Raw genomic sequence first — 15,914 nt, 5'->3', positions numbered from 1 at the left:
AATCCTCTGTTCCAATGACGATCATTGGTTGAAGATCCAGAATCAGCTCTATCAGGGTTAGTCTAAATCATTTTGATGCTCACACTGAACAATTCTCTTGTCACATGAACTGACCAGTTGGTTATCTGGCAGAGGGAAGGAGACTTTCATCCCATCAGTCAGGGCACAGAGCTGAATGTGTCCCATCTCAATCTACATGATACTTGTCATTTTATTTACACTCTGTCCTCTCATGAGAAATAATTCTTCCAGTCAGGACTGAATGATGGCAGCTCTTTCCCTGATACTGCTGTGATCACTGGGAAACTGAAAAATTCACATGACCCAATTCTAACCCCGTGTCACTGATGAGTTGCCTGATCCCAGATGAATTGATTGCGATATAGTGAGTTTAAATTCAACAACACTCAAGAAGCTCAACTCCCTCCAGGGCAAAGCAGATTGGCACCCCATCCACCACGTTAAACATCCACTCCCTCCACCACTGATGCACAGTGGCAGCAGTGTGTACCATCTACAAGATGCACTGCAGCAACTCACAACAGCTCCTTCGACAGCACTTTCCAAACTCGCAACCTCTACTACTTAGAAGGAGAAGGGCAGCAAATGCATGGCAATACCACCATCTACAAGCTCCCCTTCAAGCCACGCACCATCCTGACTTGAAAATATATCGCTGTTCCTTCACTGTTGCTGGATCAAAATCCTGGAACTCCCTACCTAATAGCACTCTGGGTGTATCTACACCACATGGACTGCAGCGATTCAAAAGGCAGCTCAGCACCACCTTCTCAAAAGCAATTACGGATGGGCAATAAATTTTGGCCTTGCCAGCAGCACTCAAAGGCCAAGAATGAAATTTTAAAAATAGCGTCACTGCCTCCTGGGTTAGAGAGAAAGGGGGAATCAGCTAGGGTTCCTGCTCCTGATCACGGTCCAGTGACTATGGGTTAGTGAGAGAGGGTAAATCAGCCAGATTTCCTGCTGCTGATCACTGTTTACTGAGCCCCTAGGTTAGAGGTTTACAGTTTGTATATTCCACAGTAATGAGGATCAGGAAAGAAAGGCCCTAGAGTAATTGACTTAAAAGGTTTAATTTAAAGGGATAAGTCATGGCAGGAGCGCTCAAAGCTGTGGTGTGCTCCTTGTGCTCCATGTTGGAAGTCAGGTACATTCCCAGTGCCCGGGACCAGCATGTGTGCAGGAAGTGTGTCCAGCTGCAGCTCCTGGAAGCTCGGGTTTCAGAGCTGGAACGGTGGCTGGGGACACTGTGGAGCATCCGTGAGTCTGAGAGCATCGTGGATAGCATGTTTAGAGAAGTGGTCACACCACAGATGAAGGGACTTGAGGAAGGAAGGGAATGGATGACCACCAGGCAGTCCAAGATAAACAGTCAGGTAGTTCAGGAGTCCCCTGGGGTCTCGCTCGCAAATCGGTATTCTGTTTTGGAGGCTGGTTCCTCCAGGGAGTGCCAAGCTTCTGGCACCACAAGCAGCCTGTCTGTACAGGAGGGGAGGAAGGGAGGAAGAGCAATAGTAATAGGGGATTCTATAGTCAGGGGAACAGATAGGTGCTACTGTGGCCGTCAACGTAACTCCAGGATGGTATGTTGCCTCCCTGGTGCCAGGGTCTGGGATGTCATTGAATGGCTGCAGGGCATCCTGAAGGGGGAGGGTGATAAGGCAGAGGTCATGGTACATGTTGGTACCAATGACATAGGTAGAAAGAGGGATGAGGTCTTGCATCAAGAATTCAGGGAGTTAGGAAGTAGACTAAAAAGCAAGACCTCTCGGGTTGTAATCTCTGGATTACTCCCAGTGCCACGTGCTAGCGAGCTCAGAAATAGGAGAATAGCGCAGATGAATACGTGGCTTAAGAGTTGGTGCAGATGGGAGGGTTTTAGATTCCTGGATCACTGGGACCGTTTCTGGGGAAGGTGGGACCTGTACAAGTGGGACGGTCGACATATGAACCAGAGCGGGACTAACATCGTTGCAGGCGGGTTTGCTAGTGCTGTTGGGAGGAGTTTTAACTAATTTAAGGAGTCAGTTACTGCAGTAAGGAGAGATGATATCTTGGAGGGGACATCGAATGAAGCTTTGTGGGTAGAGCTTAGGAATAAAAAAGGGGCAACCACATTATAAGGTGTTTATTATAGACCCCCAGATAGTCAGCGGGAAATTGAGGGGCAAATATGTGCACAATTTGTGGAGGTGTGTAAAAAGAATAACAATAGGATAATTATATTAGATGATTTCAACTTTCCCAACATTGATTGGGATAGAGATGGTGTTAAGGGCTTGGATGAAGTGGATTTCTTGAAATGTGTACGGGAGAAATTTTTAGGTCAATATGTAGAGGGTCCAACAAGGGACAGTGCATTGCTGAACCTAATTCTGGGGAATGAAGCCGGACGGGTGGCTGAGGTGGTGGTCGGTGAGCATTTTAGTGATAGCGACCACAACATGGTACAGTTTAAGTTTGTTATGGACAAAGAAATCGACAAGTTGCAAAAAAATGTTTTGGATTGGGGGAAGAGTGGATTTTAGTAAAATAAGGCAGGATCTGGCCAACTGGGAACAGTTACTTGTGGGGAAATCTACAGAGGAACAGTGTTCAAAAAGGAAATGGGGAGATTACAGGCTCAACATGTTCCCTCTAGGGTGATAGGAAGGAGTAACAAGCCCAGAGAACCATGGATGACCAGAGATATTCAGGTTACGTTGAGAAGGAAAAGAGAGGCTTTTAGCAGGTACAAGGGAAGCAAATCAGCAGAGGCTTTAGTGGAGTACAGACAGTGCAGGGTGGAGTTTAAGAAAGCAATTAGGAGAGCAAAGAGGGGATATGAGAAAGCTCTGGCTGGTAAAAGTAGGGAAAATCCCAAGGTACTCTATACGTATATCAATGGGAAGAGGGTGACCAGGGAAAGAGTAAGGCCCATTAGGGGCCAAGGGGGCAATCTATGGGTGGAGCCAGAGGACATCGCTAGAGTGTTGAATGAATACGTCACGTCCGTCTTCACCCAAGAGAATGAGGATGAAGGTATCAATTTCGGGGAGAGAGACTGCAAGGTTCTTAAGCAAATTGATATAGGGAGTGACAAGGTATTGGAGGTGCTGGCAGGCTTAAAAGTGGACAAATCTCCAGGTCTGGATGATTTGGGTCCCAGACTACTGAGGGAGGCAAGGGAGGAGATCGCAGGGGCTCTGACCCAAATTTTTAATTCTTCTCTGGTCACGGGGGAGGTGCCAGAGGACTGGAGAACAGCTAATGTGGTTCCGCTATTAAGAAGGGTTGTAGAGATAAGTCAGGGAACTACAGGCCAGTGAGTCTCACATCAGTGGTAGGGAAATATTGGAGAAAGTTCTGAAGGAGAGTATCTATCTCCACTTGGAAAGGCAAGGTTTGATCAGGGATAGTCAGCATGGCTTTGTCAGAGGGAGGTCATGCCTAACAAATTTGATTGAATATTTTGAGGAGGTGACTAGGTGTGTAGATGAGGGTAGTGCACTTGATGTAGTTTATATGGATTTCAGCAAAGCCTTTGACAAGGTCCCACATGGGACACTTATAAAGAAGGCAAATGCACATAGGATACAGGGTAATTTGTAAGGTGGATTCAAAATTGACTTAGTTGTAGGAGGCAGAGGGTGATGACAGAAGGATGCTTTAGTGACTGGAAGCCAATGTCCAGTGGCATACCACAGGGATCTGTGCTGGGTCCCCTATTATTTGTCATTTATTTAAATGATATAGGTGACTATGTAGGGGTTAGGATTAGTAAGTTTGCGGATGGCACAAAGATTGGCCGGGTGCTTAACAGTGAGGTTGAGTGTCTTGGGCTACAGGAAGATATAGACAGGATGGTCAAATGGGCAGATAAGTGGCAGATGGAATTTAACCCTGAAAAGTGTGAGGTGATACACTTTGGAAGAAGTAATTTGACAATGAACAGCATGGCACTAGGAAGCTCTGAGGAACAAAGGGACCTTGGCGTGTGTGTCCATATATCTCTGAAAGCGGAGGGGTGATGAAAAAGGCATATGGGACACTTGCCTTTATCAATCTGGGCATAGATTACAAAAGTAGGGAGGTCATGTTGGAGTTGTATAGAACCTTGGTGAGGCCACAGCTGGAGTATTGTGTGCAGTTCTGGGTCGCCACATTATAGGAAGGATGTGATTGCACTGGAGGGGGTGCAGAAGAGATTCACCAGGATGTTGCCTGGGATGAAACATTTAAGTTATGAAGAGAGGTTGGATAGACTTGGGTTGTTTTAATTGGAGCAGAGAAGACTGAGGGGCGACCTGATCGAGGTGTGCGAGATTATGAGGGGCATGGACAGGGTGGATAGGGAGCAGCTGTCCCCCTTAGTTGAAGGGTCAGTCACAAGGGGGCATCAGTTTAAGATGAGGGGCAGGAGGTATAGGGGGGATGTGAGGAAAAACATTTTTATCCAGAGGGTGGTGACAGTCTGGAATGCACTGCCTGGGAGGGTGGTGGAGGCGGGTTGCCTCACATCCTTTAAAAAGTACCTGGATGAGCACTTGGCACGTCATAACATTCAAGGCTATGGGCCAAGTGCTGGTAAATGGGATTAGGTAGGTAGGTCAGGTGTTTCTCACGTGTCGGTGCAGACTCATTGGACCAAAGGGCCTCTTCTGCACTGTGATTCTGTGTTAGAGAGAGAGGGGGAAATCACCCAGGGTTTCCTGCTCCTGATCACTGTCCAGTGATACCTGGGTCAGAGAGAGACATGGGTAAACAGACTGGTAGAACACGATGAGGTCAGCTATGAAGTCTTCTGTCATCAAAATGTCAACCATCACCCTATGTCTGGGCTCACACTTCCAGAGCAGCCAACTTGGCCTAGGTAGTGGGGTATGTGAGCAGTCTGTGGGGTTGTATCCTAGTGAAAGTTCAGCGATTGCTAGGTGGAGAGGAAAGCAGGTTTTATATTTAGTGAGTGATGCACACTCCCCACCAGCACTCCCTCCCTCTTTTCTTCCAGGACCAGTTTGTACAGTCAGCTCAACCAAATCCCCAGCCTGGAGGCAGCCTTATCAAAGTGATTCGGATTTCTGATTCGCGAGAAGCCCAGGATGTTTAGCTCGAGGAAACAAAAGAAAAGGTAAAAGTAAGAAGTGACTGGCGAGGGTCCAGGCAAATCATTCTGTAAATTGCCTGGAAGAATGGATTATGTTAGAATCATCAACTCTGCTCACAGACAGCACAGTGAGCTTCACCAGAGTGTGCACACACACACGTTACACTCGGACATGGTGTCACACTCTCGCACTTGCACTCATTCGCTCTCGCACACACACACTTGCACACACACAGGCAGTAGTTAGGAGTGTGAATGTTGATTGATTTATTTGCTTCTAGGCTGTATGGTACAGAGTATAAAAACCAGGATACAGCAGAATCATTCAGTTCCACAATGCACACAAACACTGAGCCACTGGGGAAGCTGAGGAGACCAGATTTACTAAACAATTGAAAAGGATGTTTAGAAACAACAAATTGATTGTTTCTACTAAATACTATCAACATGCCATATCCCTCAATCCCATCTACCCGCCTTTACCCCATATCCCTCAATCCCACCAACCTACCCTCTCCCCATTTCCCTCAATCCCACCTATCCACCTTCACCCCATATCCCTCAATCCCATCTACCCAGTGTCTCCCCAAATTTCCCAAGATCCAATGGGTCTATAAAGATCCTGGGGGTTACTATTGACCAGAAACTGAACTGTACTAACCATATAAATACTGTGGCTACAAGGGCAGGTCAGAGGCTAGGAAACCTGCAACGAATAACTCACCTCCTGACTCCACAAAGCCTGTCCACCATCTACAAGGCACAAGTCAGGAGTGTGATGGAATACTCTCCACTTGCCTGGATGAGTACAGCTCCAACAACACTCAAGAAGCTTGACACCATCGAAGCAAAGCAGCCCGCTTGATTGGAACCCCTTCCACAAACATTCACTCCCTCCACCACTGATGAACATCAGCAGCAGTGTGTACCATATACAAGATGCACAGCAGAAACTCACCAAGCCTCCTTAGATGAGGGTGATGGTTCCTCAGGGGAATGTAGCCAGACTCAAGTCCATGGCACCAAGGGTGGCTCAGCTGTACAGGAAGGGGGGACCTCAAGAGAACTAACCTCAGATTACTCCCAATGAGTGGTGAACATAGGAATAGGAGGATTGAGTGATTAAACATGTGGCTAGAGAATTGGTGTAGGAGGGAGGGCATCAGATTTGAGGTATTGGGACTGGTTCTGGGGGAGGTGGGACCTCTACAATGTGGATGGTTTACACCTTGGGCTGGGGCTAATATCCTCACAGGGAGATTTGCTCGTGGTGTTTGGAAGGGTTTAAATTAGCTTGTCAGGGGGGTGGGAATCTGAGGGACAGCTAAAAGTGGAAGGAAGTAAAGCTGGTAACAGGAAGTAGAAAACTAGCAAGCAAAATTATAAGGCAGGTGAAACAAAGGTGAGCATCAACTAGACTTAGAATGCAAAATAATGACAAAAAAACAAAGTTAAGGGCACTCCACCTGAATGCATGTAGCATTTGCAAAAAGGTAGATGATTTAAAGGCACAAATAGAGGTAAATGGGTAAGACCTAACTGCCATTACAGAAACATGACTACAGGGTGACTGAGACTGGGAACTGAATATTCAAGAATATTTGACATTTAGGAAGGACAGGCAAAAAGGAAAAGGGGTGGGTGTTGAGCTGATAATAAGGGATGGGATCAGTACATTAGTAAGGGAGGATCTACATAGTTCTCAGCCTTCCCTGGTTGGGGAGTCTAGAAACAGGGGACACAATTTCAAAATAAGGAGGAAGCCACTTGGGACTGAGATAAGGAGTTTTTTTTTCACTCAGAGGTTTGTGAATCTTTGGAATTCTCTACTCCAGAGGGCTGTGGAAGCGCAGTCATTGAGTATGTTTAAAGCAGAGATTGACACATTTCTAAATACCAATGACATAAAGGAATATGGGGATAGTATGGGGCGGGGGGGGAAAGGCATTGAAGTGGATGATCAGCCATGATTGCATTAAAAGGCAGAGCAGGCTCAATATGCCGAATGGCCTACTCTTGCTCCTCAATCCCCACCTTCTCCCCATATCCCTCAATTCTCACCTACTCGCCTTTCCCCTGGACCCCAGCTTCTCCCCCTATCCCCCCCATTGCCACAGACAAACCCCAACCCACTTACCCTGTTATTTGAACCCTTCATTGCATGGAATAATTTGTTCAGATCAACTCTGCCCAGCATCCTTCTTAGAATCATAGAAAAGCCAAGCACAGAAGGTAACTATTTGGTCCATCAAGTCTCCCCTAGCTCTTTTGAAGAGAATCCAGTTAGTCCCATTCCTCCAGCCCTTTCCTTGTATCATGCAATCTTTTCCCCTTCAAGTGTTTACCTGATGCCCTGTGATTATCAATCTTTGTCACTGGAAATAGTTTCTCTTTATTTATCAAAACCCCTCCACATTAACTGAAGTCCTTCATCCCTGGTCCCTTTCTAGTAAATCTCCTCCGCACCCTCTCCAAGACCTTCCTATGATGTGGTGCCCAGAATTGGACACAATAGCCCAGCTAGGGTTTAACAAGTGTTTTATAAACATTTAGGGTAATTTCCTGGCTTTTATATTCTATGTTTTTATTTATAATGTCCAGAATCCTGTAAGCTTTATCAATTGCTTTGTTAACCTGCCCTGCCATCCTCAATGATCTGTGCACAAACACCCGCAGTCTCTTTTTATAACCCATTTAAAATTTATTGTCTCCCCTTATTTTTCCTACCAGAATGTATCACTTTACATTTTTTCTGCATTCAAATTCCTCTGTTATGTATCTGCCCATTCCACCAGCTTGTTTCTGTCTTCATGAAGCTGATCACTATCCTCCTCACATTACTACATTCCAAGTTTCGTGTCATCTGCAAATTTTGAAACTGTCCTGTATGCCCAAATCCAAGTCATTAATGCAGATTAAAGACAGCAGTATATCATAATTAAATCACTTTGAAGTCTCATTTCCAAATAACACTAGCCCAATATCCTTAACCTTTAATCACAGCTGAAATTCCTAATACTCCAAATCTTTATCCCTCTCAAGGGCAATGATATCCTTCAATCAGGTGACCAGTTCAGCAGATATAAACTCCAGAGGGTCAACCTTTTCTGGAAGTTAAACCTCGTCCGGCATCACTATTTGGGCAGGTCCAATTTCGTAGCTAATATTCTAGCAGTCAGGTCCCCTGTTGTCTTTGTAGATCTTATCCCCTGAAACTGAGGCTTGTTTGTGGTTATTCTGCACATTATTCATACCTCCTGTTTGAAACACAGGAACAGGAAGAAGCCATTCAACCCCTCAAGCCTGTTCTGGCATTCCGTTAGATCATGGCTGACCTGTATCTCAACTCATTTACCTGCTTTATTTAACCTTTGATACTCTTACCCAACATAGATCCAGCTTAACTTACTGATGCTAAGAACAAAGAACAAAGAAAAGTACAGCACAGGAACAGGCCCTTCGGCCCTCCAAGCCTGCTCCGATCATATTGCCCGTCAACTAAAACATTTTGCACTTCCGGGATCCGTATCCCTCTATTCCCATCCTATTCATGTATTTGTCAAGCTGCCTCTTAAACACCACTATCGTACCTGCTTCCACCACCTCCTCTGGCAGCGAATTCCAGACACCTAAACTACTCTGCTATACCAAAGATTACTTGAGACTGCCTCAGACACAACCAACTTCTCCATGGGCTGAATTTTCCCCCCGTCCAGGGGGGGTTGAGCGGGGGCGGGCGGGAGCGAGCACGCACCCGATTAGCGCTCCCAATCAGGTGCGTGCCGCCATTTTACGTGGGCAGGCCAGTTAAGGCCCACCCAGCATGACACTCGCCCGGAAGCGCTGTGCACTCCTTGTGCGGGTGGGGGGAATTCCCTGAGTTGGGACCTGAGCTATTTTGCACATGTGCGCGAAAGAGCACAGAAATCTCCCTGAGGTGCCTCAAGGAGATTAGTTAAAGATTTTAAAAGCTAAATACAGAAAACAAAATATTATAAGACATGTCCCCTCATGTGGCAGTGTCACATGAGCTGGGACATGTATATGAAATTTTAAAAAAAATTTTATTGAATTTTAAAACCCTTCATGAAACCTCATCCCGCCCGTGGATGAGGTTTCATGAAAAATACGAAAGCCGCCTGGGTTCTTCGCCTGCCCAACAACCTTACGGTTAGAGGGGCAGCTCATTTAACTGTTTTAATTAGTTTTTAACAGGCCTTATTAGGCCTTTGACAGTTCAGCAGGCGCACAGCCGAGTCAGCTGCGCACCCGCTGAACTGAAAATCTAAATGACGCGAGATGACGTCGGGACGCCCGCCCGACATCATCGTGCTTCATTTTATGCGTCGGCGAGTGGGCCCCGCCCCCGCTCACCGACCGTAAAATTCTTCCCCATCCCTCTCTGAGCCTACAGAAAATTTGAACTGACAATGCCTGGACCAGAAGTATCCATATCCCAGCTGGTTAATGGGGAGGTGAAGGTGTAGTAGTATTGTCGCTGGTCTAGTAATCCAGACACCCAGGGTAATGTTCTGGGGATCTCAGTTCGAATCCCGCCTCGGCAAATGGTGGGACTTGAATTAAATAAAAATCTGGAATTAAAAGTCTAATGATGACCATGAAATTGTTGTTGATTGTCGTAAAAACCCATCTGGTTCACTAATGTCCTTTAGGGAAGGAAGTCTGCTGTCTTTACCAGCTCTGGCCTACATGTGACTCCAGACCCACAATGTGGTCGGCTCTTAAATGCCCTCTGAATTAGGGCAACTAGGGATGGGTAATAAATGGGTTTATATAACATTTTGTTTTGATTTTGGAAGGATCACAGTGAATACATTGTGATCTGCAAGAAAGATTATCCAATGGGCCTGGGTCAACCTACCATTGCATTGGCTTGACAGCCAGACAACCATCAGGCATTCATTTGATGCCAATTCTCCTTCAGGAAGCTGAGGACAGGTTGCATAAACTTGGCTTGTATTCTCTTGGGTTTAGAAGATTAGGATGTGATCTATTTTGGTTTTAAAAATGATAAAGGGTTTCAATAGAATAAACAGAGAAATTATTTCCTCTTTTTGGGGAGTCCAGAACAAGGGGGAAAAACCTTAAAATTAGAGCCAGTTTGTTCAGGGATGATGTCAGGAAGCACTTTTTTATACAAAGGGCAGTGGAAATCTGGAAATCTCTACCCCACAGGCTGCTGATGCTGGGAGTCAATTGGAGCTTTCAAGGCTCAGATTTTTGTTGGCTAAGGGTATGCAGGGATATGGAGCAAAGGTGGATAAATGGATTTGAGGTACAAAACATCCATAATCTGATTGAATGGCTGAGCAGGCTCAAGGGGCTGAATGGCGGCTTCCTGTTTCTGTGCAACAGGCTCAAGAAGCTGAATGATCCCCTCCTGTTTCTAAGTTCATTTTTCTGAGGTTGTGAGTGGGAATGGCCCATTGAGAATATATAATGATCCTCAAACCCAGATTTGGAATGCAGCAAGAAACCAGAATCCAAGCCAGAGCAAGCACCCAGAGAAGGGGAGATGAAGGAAATGTCACAAATAATAGACCCAAATTTCTGAAGACAAGATAATCCTATAATGGGACACATATGAATGGAACATTCAGCCTGGCCAAGTATGGAACACTCTTTACATTGCCCACGAATTATCTATTTATTGAAGACCATTACATTTTAGGGGTGGTCTTCACACACTTATCACCATTTTCACTTGAGTTGTGGATAGAAGCTATGCCCTGATCAGTGTTTCAAAACTCCTGTTAACTCTTCAGCTCAGATCAAAGAACTGATTATTTACATCCCCAGGCCATTGCTCAACAAGCACTCAACACATAGACAGGATGTTAACTAAAGTTAGGCTGAGGAGAGACAATGAGTGAATATTGTTCAGTACAAGGTAGGTCAGCACAAGACTGAAAGGTCTCTCTCCTGGGAGAAAGACATCCTCAAGGTTCTTGGAAATGATCATAGTGAACAATTGAATTTTGACTGAGAATCAACAGTAAGATGTGTGGAAAACTCAGAATCAAAAGGATTAGATTGAACACAGGTCACAGAATCATAAAATAGTTACAGCACAGAAGGAGGCCATTTGGCCCATCATGTCCATGCTGGCTCTCTACAAGAGCACCTTGCCTAGTGCCATTTCCATGCTTTTTTACCGTAGCAATGCAACTTTCTTTCTCTTCAGGTGCTTATTCAATTCCTTTTTGAAAGCCATGATTGAATTTGCCTCCATCACATCCCCAGTGCATTCCAGATCCTAACCGCTCACTGCATAAAATAGTTTTTCCTCATGTCTCCTTTGGTTCTTTTGCCAGTCACTTTAAATTAGTGCCCTCTAGTTCTCAATCCTTCCACCAATGAGAATAGTTTCTCATTGCTGCTCTGTCTAGACCCCTCATGATTTTGAACACTTCTATTAAATCTCCACTCAGCCTTCTCTTCTCCAAGGAGAACAACCCCAGCTTCTCCAATCTAAGTAACTGAAGTCCCTCATCCCTGGAACCATTCTCGTGAATCTTTTCTTCATTCTCTCTGATGACTTTGCATCCTTCCCAAAGTGCAGTACCCAGAACTGAACGCAATATTCCAGTTGAGGCTGAACCAGTGTTTTATACAGATTCATTCTCACCTCCTAGTTTTTGTACTTTCTGCTTTTATTGATGAAGCCGTATGTTTTATTAACTGTACTCTCAACCTGTCCTACCACCTTCAATGATTTATGCACATATACACCCTGGTCCCACTGCTCCTGCACACCCTTTAGAAATGTCCCCTTTATTTGATATTTTCTCTCTGCATTCTTCCAACCAAATATATCACATCACACTTCTCTGCATTAAGTTTCATCTATCATGTGTCCGCCCATTCCACCAACTTGTCTACCTCCTCTTTAAGTTTAACACTATCCTCCTCAAATTTCACAATACTTCCAGGTTTTGTCATCTGTAAATTTTGAAATTGTACCCTGTACACCCAAATCTAAATCATTACTATATATCAGGAACAGCAGGTCCTAACACTGACCCCTGGGGAGCCCCACTGTAAACCTTCCTCTAGTCTGAAAAACAAACATTCATCTCTACTGTTTCCTGTTGCTTAGCCAATTTCATATCCATGTTGTTACTTTCCTTTTTATTCCATGAGCTATAACTTTGCCCAAGTCTGTTGTGCAGCACTTTATCAAATGCCTTTTGGAAATCCATGTACATCACATCAACAGCATTGCACTCTGCTACCTCTTCAAAATTCTCCAGCAAATTAATTAACAAGTCTGTGCTGACTTTCATTTAATTAATCCATTCTTCTCCAAGTGACTCTTAATTTGTCCCAGATTATTGTTTCTAAAAGCTTCCCAGCCCCCACCTCCGCACACCCCACCACCCCCCAACCCCCCGACACCACCCCCATCCCACACAGAAATAAAACTGACTGGCCTGTAGTTGCTGGGCTGTTTTTGAACAATGGTGTAACATTTGCAATTCTCCAGTCCTCTAGCATCACCCCTGGATCTAAGGAGGATTATGGTCATTGCCCTGCAATTTCCACCCTTACTTCCCTCAAAATCCTCAGATGCATCTGATCTGACCCTGGTGACATATCAACTTTAAGTGCAGCCAACCTTTCTAATACCTCCTCTTTATCAGCTTTTAGCCCATCCAGTATTTCATTGCCTCTTATTTCAACTTTGGCAGCATCTTCTTCCTTGCTAAAGACAGAAGTAAATTACACAAACTTAAAGATATTCAACACTTTTATCTTACCACTGAATGGCCAGTTCTCCTATCGCAGGATTCACACATTTTGCGACACACACAAATTCCAAACCAGAGTTAATGGAAATGGGGAGAAGGTGAATGGGTGGGATTGGGGTATATGGGAGAAGGTGGGTAGGTGGGTTTGAGGGATATGGGAAGAACCATGGAAAAGTGGTGTTGAGGGATATAGGGAGATGGTGGAGTTGATGAACTAAAACATGAACACCTTTTCCGGCTGTTTAAAAACTGATTGTGTAAAGGAAGCAGTTGTGGTTGTTGCTCAGTGTGAGGGCTGGGCTCCTTGAGAGGGGTCTGTGTCACTGCCATTGTACTCAGTGCTCTTGTGGTGGAACAGCCCCATCCAGTGGTTACAGACGATCAGAGAGACAGCCCAAGGTCTGGACAGCACTTAATAGGTACACTGACACTCCTCCAATAGCTCATGCTTGGCACTGATTCACCTTCGTCATTTCAGCCACGCAGGAAAAACCAGTTTTATGGATTATTTCCTTCAACTGAGAACGGATATTTTGTCACTTCCCAATGATGTGATAGGTTCTATTAATGCCCAATGTCTGACGAGGAGGAGTTTTGTGATCAAACAGAGTATTTTCAACTGGTAATTAATCAAAGCACACCAGACAAAAGAGTTTAAGATGAAGGGCTGAGGTTGCAGTGCAGGGGGGTGGCGGGGGGGGGGGGGGGTGGGGAATGGTGGACATTAGATAATCTCAAATTTGGAATTATAAAGCCGTGTAGATTGTAAAATGGAGGAAAGACTGGGGGAGGGGAGGTGTCCCATATTAAATTTAAAATCAGCACGATAAGAACCAATGGGGAGGTTAAAAGGAAATGTTTTAGACAGAGGGAAGAAAATTCCATAATAACTTCTTAAAGGGAAATGGATAAGTATTCAGAAATAAAAATGTAAGAGTTTGATGAGAGAACAGAGGTACAGGATTAAGGGGACAGTATATCATTGTGAGCAGATTATAGACATTTTGAAGAGAGAGAGTAAATGAGCTCCAAATTTTCATTTCTTACAGAACTGGAGGGGATCTGTCTGTCTGAGTTCCTGCTCAACATTGCCACCCTATGGGATTCAGAGTACAGCAGCTCTGACAGCTTTGGGCTGCCACGCTAGGAAGGCCAGGCCTTAATCTGCTCAATAGGATCAATTAAAATTCTGAGCAGGAGGAGAGGGAAACCAGATCATCAGCAAGTCAGAATGCAGTTTCCGTTCATTTTAACATGCAGGTTGAATTCCTGAAACAGCGCTGCACTGTTGGAAGGTCAGTACTGAGCAGTACTGCACTGTCAAAGGGTCAGTACTATGACATTTTACCCACCAGCTGCAATGGCAGCTTTTCACATCATATCATCCCAAACTCGCCACATTAATTTTTCATTCCAGGGAAACACACTGTTTCCACGGTGGGCGGGCTCTCATTCGCCCACCATGCCATCACCTCGCCGCTTCACCAAGCCGGCCACCATATTCAAAGTCCAGCCGCGCGCCCACATCTCAGTGCTTCCAGTCCATGACTGCTGCAAAGAAGATATGGCCCTGAAAGGCAAAAAGACTGCGACCCCCAGGTTCAAAGACGCGTCCCTCAAGCACCTGTTGGACGCAGTGGAGGATCACCGTGCAGGATGGGCAGCAACCTCACTGACCCAGTTTGGGAGGTGGTGGCAGTGGTGGTTAGCGCCAATGCCCTGCAAAAGAGGACAGCCACCCAGTGCCGCGGCAGGATGAATGGTCTCATCCATTCTGCCAGGGTAACTCACTTTTCTCATCACTCTCAACTCACACTCACAAACCCATCACACATACACAGGGATCTCACACCACTAACTCTCTCACACACCCACACATCTCCATCAGGCTCATACCCCCTCATGCTCGTGCCCTCATCCCATCCATGACTCCGTTCACCACACAAACATTCCACACAGTGCCATGTGTCCTGCTCTCACTCTCTCCATCTGTTTTCATGCAGGAGAAGTCTGCTCACATCAGCAGGAGGAGGTCCTAGGCCCGGGATGGACTCGCCAACATTAGGCCCCTCACTCACTTTGAATGTGCCATCGCTCTGGCTGATGGCGACATGGGCTGTGCCTACAGTGATGGCGAGGTCGGCAGCAAACACCCAAATGAGGATCCTGCACCATATCATCCTTCTCTCAATGCAACTGTGAGTGCTGTCTCTCCTGCTTTTGACTCTGCTGCCAAGCACTAAATATCTCTAAAACAAAAACAGAATTACCTGGAAAAACTCAGCAGGTCTGGCAGCATCGGTGGAGAAACTTTGGTTCTCAGGGAGATCTGCCAAGCGATCAACATCCTCAACCAGCCATTCCCTCAGCTCCATCCACATCCTCACCTCTAGCCAAGAGGACACCTCCTCCATTGAAGAGCTGGAAATAAGCAGCCTGGAAGACCCATCACAGTGCTTACCCATGCCCTACACCAGCGCAGAGACACATAGCTCAGTGGGGCCTAGATCTAGAGCAGGCTTAGGTTCACAATATGGTGGTCACTGCACGGACACATGTCCGCAGCAGTAGGAGGCAGGTTCGGCTGAGCTCCCTGGCACTCAGAAGACTGCTGGGGATCAGGCATCTGTGAGGTCTGAGTCAGATAACGAGCCTCTAGATTTGGCCTTCCAATTCACCATGGAGAGTCAATAGAAGGCGTGGGAACATCACACATAACTGTTGGAAGCTGTCAGAGGAGTGCATCCCCCTGTTCTCTGAAGTGGTGGCCACATGTGCCCATATGGAGGTCTCCAAGGGGAAGATGGTGGATGCTATGAAAACCTTGGTCCAGCAGAACACAGAGATGTGTGCAGACCTGCATTCCATCTTGGGAGCCATGGGTGAGTTCCTGCAGTGACAACGCAAGAGGGAAATTGGGTACCTCGAAGTCCCTCTAGGTGCCCCTTCTGCTCAAGGAGTCAGGCACCTGAAGAGAGGAGGAGCAGCAGATGGACACCCCCGGATTTTCCACTCAGGAATCTGAGAGTCTGTCC

General features: G+C 45.9%; 1 protein-coding gene across 1 annotated transcript in view; it reads right to left on the bottom strand.

The window, feature by feature from the left end:
• tns1b (tensin 1b) overlaps nt 1–12,951 on the bottom strand; it is a 662,464-nt gene extending 649,513 nt beyond the window's left edge. Inside the window, exon 1 of the mRNA XM_078552748.1 lies at nt 12,889–12,951. Coding sequence (XP_078408874.1) covers nt 12,889–12,927 — 39 coding nt within the window. The 5' untranslated portion in view covers nt 12,928–12,951. The remainder of the gene's footprint in view (nt 1–12,888) is intronic.
• Nucleotides 12,952–15,914: the final 2,963 nt, after the last annotated feature.

Source organism: Cetorhinus maximus, chromosome 11, assembly GCF_964194155.1.
Source record: "Cetorhinus maximus chromosome 11, sCetMax3.hap1.1, whole genome shotgun sequence".
Taxonomy (NCBI): domain Eukaryota; kingdom Metazoa; phylum Chordata; class Chondrichthyes; order Lamniformes; family Cetorhinidae; genus Cetorhinus; species Cetorhinus maximus.
This window is presented reverse-complemented; position numbering and strand designations above follow the sequence as displayed.